A 9618-nucleotide genomic window follows, 5' to 3' on the forward strand; every position below is an offset into this window, starting at 1 on the left:
CAATACACTTAATTTCCATAGTCGCGCTATAACAAATGCTATAATTCACAACGAACATCTCACGTGCTCGACTCAATAATATGTCTCTATGTCAACAGTTCAATTACACATTACATTGTTGCTGTCAGTTCTTACTGGTTTATATATACAAGACTACTGCATATCTAGTAGGCTCTTGAGATTTCAGGAAGGGACGTGAACGTTCGAGAAGCGCATGATGTGTTACTAGCGTCACGTGACCTCCGCTGTCGTAACAATAGTTTAGAACAATTTAATGATTTTAATATAAAAGATTATAGTTCCAATATTATACTTTATTAAGGATGATAAGATAATGTAAATTAGTCTTGTGCTTCATTTTAATTAAAGAATTTAGCTTCATATATTTTGAGTTTTTGGGTATTTTTTTTTTAGTACTTTAATTTTAAAGATATTATCTTCTATAAATATGTACATGATTTCACAAAATGTTTTTTCTAGGCAAGAGTGGATTAATCTTAGAATCACAACAACCTGATAGCTTGCAAAAGATTCAGTATCTGGAAGACGCTAGTCGCTTCCAAAGAGCTACAGTTCAAGAAGTCGTATATGATGAACGTCCAGCTTTTGGTAGGCCGCTTTACAATTTAGAAAATCTAAGTGAAGGCCAGAAAGCTCATCTTGAAGCTACACTGACTCCAGTTACTGATCCTAACCTGAAGGTTGAATGGTACTTCAATGGTCATCCAATTCAACAAGGTGAATAGTGATTATTGTTTATGCAGTATTTAAACATTTAATTTTGTATTACATTTTCATCTTCATTACATTCTCTAGGATAAAATAATTATTGATTTATTTATTTATTTTGATTTGAAAATCAAGATTTCAGTATCCATGTTTGATTAAATTAATGATTAATCAAATCAGTTCTAATTGTACTTTATATGAAAGTGAATTAACTTATTTAAAATACACAAAAGACATTTATAATTAGTTTAAGAAAGAACATTGCTTACCGTAGTTTCTATTTTTCAGGTCATCGCTTCAAAACAACCTGTGACTTTGGATATGTAGCTCTTGATATTTTGTACGTCTTACCAGAAGACAGTGGTACCTATATGTGTAAAGCCAGAAATAATGTTGGTGAAGCTGTAACCACATGCTCTTTAAGAGTCAAAAGTAAGGGTTGCAGTAATTTTCAGATTTAAAATAAAAATATTTTATTATTTATCCTGCTTATGTTTTGGGTGAGTAAAAGGAGAATGGTTTTTATAAGAAGTAGAAGCTGCCTAAGGACCCACCTAGACTGTAGACTCATGACACAACATCTTACTCAGAACATAAACATTTCTTGTTTACAATCATTGCAAGTTTTTAGGTATACAAAGAAAAATAACTTGTAACCACCAGCTACTTATATATGTTTTGTTATATCCAATGTATGATATTGCATTTCTCCTTGAAGCTAGAAAATGAGTCTTCTGTGTGTAATATTACATCTTCTCTTGCTGAAGATAACAATATGTTGCACACTATTTTGTTAGTTCCAGTATTATATTCACAGTTCTTGAATGTTTTAGAAGGGGATAATAGAATCATCACAGTAAACTGTTAAATAAACCTTTGAATCACATCAATGAATTAGACTTACAAAAGAAATTAACCTGGCATGCCCAGGTGGTTTGGGCATTCGACCCACACTCTGAAGGTCACGTATTCAAATCCCCATCACAAACATTCTCGTCCTAACCACAAATTATTGGGATTAAGGGCATAATGAAAAAAAAAAAGCAACTAACACTTTTTAATTCAGATATTGATTTAATGTTTTGAAAATATTTAGTTATGTGTTCAACTAACTTATTTTCAATAACACATGTATATCTATTAATCTATATATGTTTTTATTTTTTTGTTATCTATTGTATGACCAATACTACAGTTTCTTCTTTTTTCTTTGTTTCTCAGGTAAAAGTGGAATCATTATAGATACTCTGCATGAAGAAGGTTGGGAGAAAATCCGAGAGCTTGAAACTTCCTACATAAAAAAGGCAGAGGAACCAGTCACACAAATTAGCCGTCCCGTGTTCTTAACTCCACTCACCAGCCAAGAGAATATTAAGGAAGGTCAACCTATTCACATGGAATGTCATCTCGAGCCCATCAATGACCCCAAGCTACAAGTTATGTGGTACATCAATGGAGTGGAGGTTAAAGCAGGTTGGTACTTTTTTAGTTTATGTATTAGCAGTATTGACTTTTCTATGCAGTGCATTTATGTTACATGTATGTAATGTATAAAATTAAACTTTAGAAGTAATCTTTTTTGATACATTTGTATAGAGTGTGTGTATTTTATATGCTTTAACAAAAAATATTATTTTTAAATGTGTGTTATTAGAAATTTTATCTAGTTTACTATAATCAGTTTATTTAAAGACTTTTATTTTCAGTAGATTTCCCAGGAATATAAGCCATTGTTCTTGTTTTAAGTTCCTTAAAATGTCTCCTATATTTGTATTAGCCACAGTATTATCATGTAATAAAATGAACAAGATAGATAGTTACTTGTTTTTTTTGTCCTGTTTTTCTTTAAGGCCATCGATTTAGGACAACCCATGACTTTGGGTATGTTGCACTGGATATTCTTTATGCTTATCCAGAAGATACGGGAACTTACATGTGTAAAGCTGTAAATGAGTTAGGTGAGGCTGTGGTGACATGCTCCATCAAAATCCAAGGTAAATATCTGTGTGTATTTTTCTAGTTGACAAGAGTTTATTTTTGAAAAATAATAACATTTTAATGATATTAATAATAACAATAGTACAACATTTAATTTCTCTGGCTACCCACCAAAGAATGTGACCTCTCCAATATGTCACAGGTTACTTCCTATATACGTTTCACTGTAATGTCACAGACACATCAAAAGTGAGGACTTTCAGAAATATCACAATTACCTCTCATTGTGACATCATGTATTAACCTTTCAAAGACTTAATTGAAACTTGTTTTAATTTTAAAAAATACTGTTGGTTTCTTTCTATTTCTCAATAAATACATACACATCATTGAGTAAATAATTTTTATTTCATCTATAATAGTACATTGAGAAGTAATAAAATACTGAAAGATTAATTGTCAGAAATTGAATGAAAAGCACAGTAATCAACAGCTACTCAAAATACCAAACTAGTGACAGTAGGTCAGTACAAATGTACAAAATAAAAATATTATATATGGTAAATACATGTGCTTTTAAAAGTAACAAACCTATGAGAATTATCACACTGTGTCAATATAAAAATGGTCTAAATATTGATCCCTTGACATTAGGCCTCATAAAGGCAAATAATCGATATGATATTATTTTCTTATAATTATATTATAGGAATTTGCTGACTAACAACATTGCAGAGTGCAATTAATTCATGTATAAGGAGTTTTGAAATTATTAAATCTATAAATGGTCAAAGAGCCCTATTTAGATGTTTCTGTAATTCTATGGCATTACAAAAAGTATTTCTCATAGCAAAACTGGTTTACAAAGTTTGAATGTTGAAAGACAAAATTTAATTCTTATACCTTTCAGTTAGAAAAACTGGCATGCATCAGATCACGAGTGAAAAATGTAGTGTCGCTCTTTAATTTATATATAGCTTGTGCTGTCACCTAGCGAGTGTTATATATATATATATATCGTCTCAGTTATGTCTTCAAAATGTCCCCAAGAAAACGTGGTACCTGTGACCACTCAGAAATATATATATTATGTGATGAAAATCACGTAACACAAGCACCAAATCGTGATCATAGGGTGACGTCACATATATGTGTTGTTTTTGGTGGGTAGTTCTGCAAATATGGTATTTATGATTTTAGTTTTATTAAAAAAATGATTCAGTTAAACAAAGTTCCATACTAAAATTAGTTTGTACACATTATTTGAAATAGTACTTCGTGTATGTGATATAAATTAAAATCCATATTTATATACTGTTTTGCATCTGCTATAGGTCGAAGAAGTGTGTATTATGACACTCAACATCCTGAAGGATTGGAAAAGATCAAGGAATTAGAATGTCAGCCTAAGTACCAACCAGTAGAAGTGGAGGAACAGCCAATATCATGCCCATACTTTACACTTGAACTAAAAGGGATCACAGAGCTTGTGGAAGGGCAGAATGCTCACCTAGAATGTCGGGTGGAGCCAGCTCATGATTCAAACCTTCAAGTGGAAGTGTTACATAATGGCAAACCTCTAGATGCTGGTGAGTACCTTATGTTATCATACACTTTTGTTTTGTATATATTACATGGTAAAATGAGATGTTATTTAATGATTTCATAACTGGCTAATATGAATTAACTTTTTATAAAATTAATTTTTTCAATACAGCTAATTAAGTAAGAGAAATTCTAATCACAATTTCAATTATGCAAGTGCTTTAGACATCCATTTTTATTATCATGTTATCACACTGCTGTTTCAGCCAGATAAGTTGTGCTATGAAATTATCAGTAGATTATATATTCATTTTATTGCTGTGTGTAATATGAAATTCTTGCATCTGTTCTGTTATTTAGTATTGTTAATTAAAGTCTGTTTTTTTATGCATAATAATAGTACATGTCACCTTGTTCATTATTGTAATAACTTTCTGCTTATTTATTTTGTAATTGTTTTTGATATTTCTGAGTCTCTATGTAACATTTGAAAATTTGTCTTTTGTTATGAAAGTTAATTGCTTCTTTTACTTGTCTTTAGGCTCTCGTTTTCGTGTAACCTTTGATTTTGGATACATTGCCCTGGATATTAAACATGTGCTGCCTGAGGACTCAGGAATGTTTACTGTAAAGGCTAAGAATAATCTTGGAGAAGCTACCAGCTCCATTAACATCAAAGTTCAAGGTGGGATGTTAAGTAATGTTTTTGTATTTGAATCTCAATGAATGGCATTCAAACTGTGAAAGTTTAAAAGTTTGAAAGTTTACTTATTATGATGAAATGTTAATTAATTGGTCAATTTTCTTGTTTGCCATATCACTTTTACTCAGGAGACAAACTATAGAGATAGAATATAATGATTTTCATGTTTTGTGTTAAAATCCTAAAGAGAAAAGAGCAGACAGAAATATGTAAATGCATAGAAATAAGGTTATGAAAAATTTTTGGTAAGATATAAGAATGTCCATAAGTTTGTGATTGTTAAGAAAACTAATATAGCATTTTATATTATTTGACAATATCTTAAGTTTTTGTTTTTCTATGTCATCAATAACCTTCCAAAATTTTCTTTGTATCTATAAATATATGATAAAACATAGAATACAACTTACAGCTTTCTTCAAACTGATGGTTTAAGCATGGGCAGTCCTGTTTCATCTACTCTCACCAACATATTTATGACCTATATCGAAATGCAAGCCATGCAATCTTTGTTTCATCCTTCCATATACTGATACAGACATGTCAATGACACTTTTGTTGGTTTCACTTCTAATGAACACATACACACTTTCTTTGAACACATAAACTCCATTCACCCTAACATTAAGTTCACCATTAAACACAAAAATAATAACCAGTTATCATTTCTTAACCTCGACATTATTAGATCTAACACAGAGTTTAAAACCAAACTTCAAACAAAAACACTCACACAGGCCTCTACATTCCCTGGAATTCTATCCATGAATCCAAACAAAAATTCAATATAGTGAAAAACCATATAAACACAACTTCAAGATTTTTCTCAACTGCCTACATAAAAGAAAGAATCAACCTTATAAAGCATTCATTCAATCACACCAACAAATTTCTACTAAGTATTGGTGAAAATTCTCACACAACCATCAGAAAAAAAAAACAACCTCAAACTCAACTCACAAACAAAATTGACACAAATAAACCAAAAAACAACTTAATGCTACACTGCAGATTCTCATTCATACATAAAATCAGCTCAAAAATAATTCACACTTGGAGAAAACTTATGATTAAACATAAAATCCCTATCGACTCAGAAACCTGGTCCTAAACTAAAATCATTACTATATAAAAATTGTGTAGAATCACACAATACTAATGTCATTAATAAAACAGCATGCAATAACTCTCCAGAAATTCTAGAGAAACCAGAAGAAAATTAGAAAGCAGATTCACTGAACATAATAAAAAACATTCAATGTTTACCATCACTGCAACTGAAAAAACAACAATATGTCTTTTCAAAGCACTGTCATTTTAAGCAAAGACAAAACATCAACATATGCAAAGTAAAGCAAGTCATCTTAATTGAACAAAACAGCACTATTCTAAACCAAGGTCCTGGGGTACCTAGATACCTTTACTAAGCTGTTAAGCAGTCTTCAGTCATGTGACATCTTTGTTTGGTATACTGTATATATATATATCTTTCTGTGTCTGTGTAAACTACCTGTACCTGATAATCACAAAAGCTTGTCAAAATGTTGTACATTTGTAATACTTTCTTTCACTACCAATTCAAGCTGTCTCCAAACTATAACTTACAACTTATTAAATTAAAGCCTGTAAGCTGCCTATTTACATAAATTAATGGTGTGATTTCATGTCAATATTTTTATTATATAAAGGATGTTAAGTTATTCAAAAATGATATGTTTATTGTTAAAATATATTTATAGCTGTGAAATATAGTTGATGTTTTTCATCTTTAGTTATTGATAGTAACATGGATAACAAACTAGTACAGGTACAGCAATGATGAAATCTGAAAAATACAAATTTGTTTGAAATATGGTGTAATGGAAAAAAGAATCATGTGGTCACTGTTTCAGTCAAGCATTCTTCGTCAGGTCAAGCTGGAAATTTTAAAAGTTCCATTTAAGGTCATTTGATGAAACTTTGATCACACAATTCTTTTGTCCTCTTACAACAATTTTAATTATTTTTGTATTATAAGATTTAGTCATAGAATGTATGATAAATTGTTTTTATGTTTGAGCAATTGTCAGTGTGTGAAATATTATGGTAGTTGTATATGTTGTAACTCTAGAATGACTGATGGAGTCCATATTGCCATTAATATTTTGTTTAATCACATTTTATTGAACTGTATATGCACCAAATTGCTTGTGGGTCCTTCACTTTGTTGGTTACAGGGTCCTTAATAAGGTATGAGTGTCACACAAAAAACGTAAACAAGCATACTGCCAATATTCTCATTAATTGTACTGATTATTGCTGGGGGCACTTTGTTAAATTTACGTAGAAAATAGATTATTTCACCCAACATTTTTACTCAGTTCTTTATACTGAGTGTTTTAACAGGTAAAAACATAAGGTTACTCATGTTACTCAATAAGGTGTAATATGTGAACCCCACCATTATAAAGAACGATATAAAAAAACAAGTCAGTAATTTAATAACTAATATCTTATCTTACTTTATGGTTATTTAGGAAAGACCAGTATAATTATGGAAACCCAACACCCAGAAGGTTTAGTGAAAATTCAGGAGCTGGAAGATGAATCTCGTCAACGGCATGATGTGTATGTTGAGCCACGAACATTCCAACGACCAGTGTTTACAGCTCCGCTGCAAAATCTGGATAGCCTTGTGGAAGGACAAGAAGCACATTTGGAGTGCCGCTTAATTCCTGTAGGTGACCCCACACTAAAAGTGGAATGGTTCTTTAATGAGAAACCTTTACAACCAAGTAAGTGAATATTCTATTATAGATATATCAAAGAACAAAAGTTTTATTTACATTTGAAGGTGAAGAGAGTGAATTAACCACAAATATCTGTGAATACTGAGGTTCTTAAAACCTGCTGCTAGACATATTTTTTTAGGGTTTTGCACATAGTGAATAGGAACCATAAGCTTGGTCATTGTGTTAACTTACATTATCTTCTATTGTGTAGTATTATTGTGACTATTATTGCACATTTGATACTTTTCTGTTTATGCACATAGCATCTCTAAGCATGGATAATATTTGATATAGTTTAATGCAGACAAAGAAGATTGAGTTTAGACAGGATGTAATATATTGTTAAATGTCCACTTTATTGAAAAGTAATGCATTAATTAAGAAACTAACACTGGACTTTCTAACATGTAAATCATTCTGTTATTTTCACAGCAATTAAAGGACATATGCTTCTTATAATTATTCACACTAGATGCTGCTAAGCATTTCTGTTTTCAGATTTAGTGTTTTTTTATTCTGTAAACTAATAGATATTAGCAATGATAAAGAATCTGTTTAAGCTTGGCTTTTTTAGATGTATGGATGCTTAAAAAGAAATTGGTAACTATCAGTATCAGTTTGTACAAATAGATATTTGTTGTTTCTATAATAATGATTGTAATTCCCCAGGTTCCCGAGCTAAGACAGCTCATGACTTTGGCTATGTAGCTCTTGACATCCAGTATGTACGGTCTGATGATACAGGTGTTTACATGTGTCGTGCATCAAATGAACTGGGTGAGGCTGTTACCACTGCCTCAGTCAAAGTCAAATGTATGTATAGTTTTAACTCTTTGGTTTTTTTCATTTTGATCTACATATTTATGCTTTTAAAAGGACCCTGAAATATTTGTATTTAAAGTATATATAGATGTGTTCAGTGTCCAACCTTGATAGAGAGTTGGCTCAGTTCATTCAGATATTTATGTAATGGTGTTAAACAAAGTACAAGTAAGCTAATGATACATGTGTCTAGTTAAATCTATTTCCTTCTTAAGTGTAAATCTAAATATACATTTTGTGAAACATTAATTTTCAAGAGAAAACTAAAAAGTTGATTTTTTTTTCATTCTTTCAGCTAAAACCTCAATATTATTAGAAACACAACATCCAGAAGGTCTTGAGAAGATCCAGGAGCTAGAAACTGCCAAAACTTGGACTGGCCCAGAGGAACCAGCAAGAGTTTTTGAGAAGCCAGTGTTTACCATGCCTCTCACTGGTCCTCAAGAGCTTGTTGAGGGACAACCTGCTCACTTTGAATGCCGTGTTGTACCTGTTGGTGATTCTAATCTGAAATTTGAGTGGTATGTGAATGGAGTGGAACTGAAGACAGGTTAGTTTCCTGCACTTGAATATGTATCTTTAGTTTTAAAGAATTTCTACTTAGTACAGCTAAATTGCTCATACTTTTTTAATATTGTGTAGTAGATATTCTATTAATTTTCAACTCTTAATCTGTTACTTAAAACCTATAGACTATCTACTGTAAAAACATATAAATTAAATTAGTATTTTGTAGATAATTTGATAAGTGTTCAAATCTGGCCCTTTTTTATGCAGTTAAGACATAAGGAAAAATCATAAAATAAATGGAAGAAAAAATATAATAAAAATAGTTTTCACTTTAAAAGATATACAGCAGTTGATATTTGAATGATTAATACTTATCCATGGTTTTTCTTGAAAAAATCTCCTAGTCATGTCAATTTCTGTTTGCTGAACAGATTATTAAAGCTATTGTTATGTAAATTTTATGTCACATTTTGGTAAGTAGTATTCTTTCCAATGTGAAGAAAGGGGATTAGGAAATTTTCATATGTATATATATATATATATATATATATATATATTACTATACTAATTTAGTTTAATTATAGTAAGTAAATACACTAA

At 30.7% G+C, this 9618-nt stretch overlaps 1 protein-coding gene across 1 annotated transcript in view; it reads left to right on the forward strand.

The window, feature by feature from the left end:
- Window positions 1-9618, forward strand: part of LOC106462582 (titin-like) — a 454586-nt gene that overhangs the window by 290460 nt on the left and 154508 nt on the right. Inside the window, 9 exon segments of the mRNA XM_022390129.1 lie at window positions 481-738; window positions 1018-1161; window positions 1951-2202; window positions 2580-2723; window positions 4002-4256; window positions 4754-4897; window positions 7432-7689; window positions 8356-8499; window positions 8804-9058. Coding sequence (XP_022245837.1) covers window positions 481-738; window positions 1018-1161; window positions 1951-2202; window positions 2580-2723; window positions 4002-4256; window positions 4754-4897; window positions 7432-7689; window positions 8356-8499; window positions 8804-9058 — 1854 coding nt within the window.

Source organism: Limulus polyphemus, unplaced genomic scaffold, assembly GCF_000517525.1.
Source record: "Limulus polyphemus unplaced genomic scaffold, Limulus_polyphemus-2.1.2 Scaffold46, whole genome shotgun sequence".
In the NCBI taxonomy this organism is placed as follows: Eukaryota; Metazoa; Arthropoda; class Merostomata; order Xiphosura; family Limulidae; genus Limulus; species Limulus polyphemus.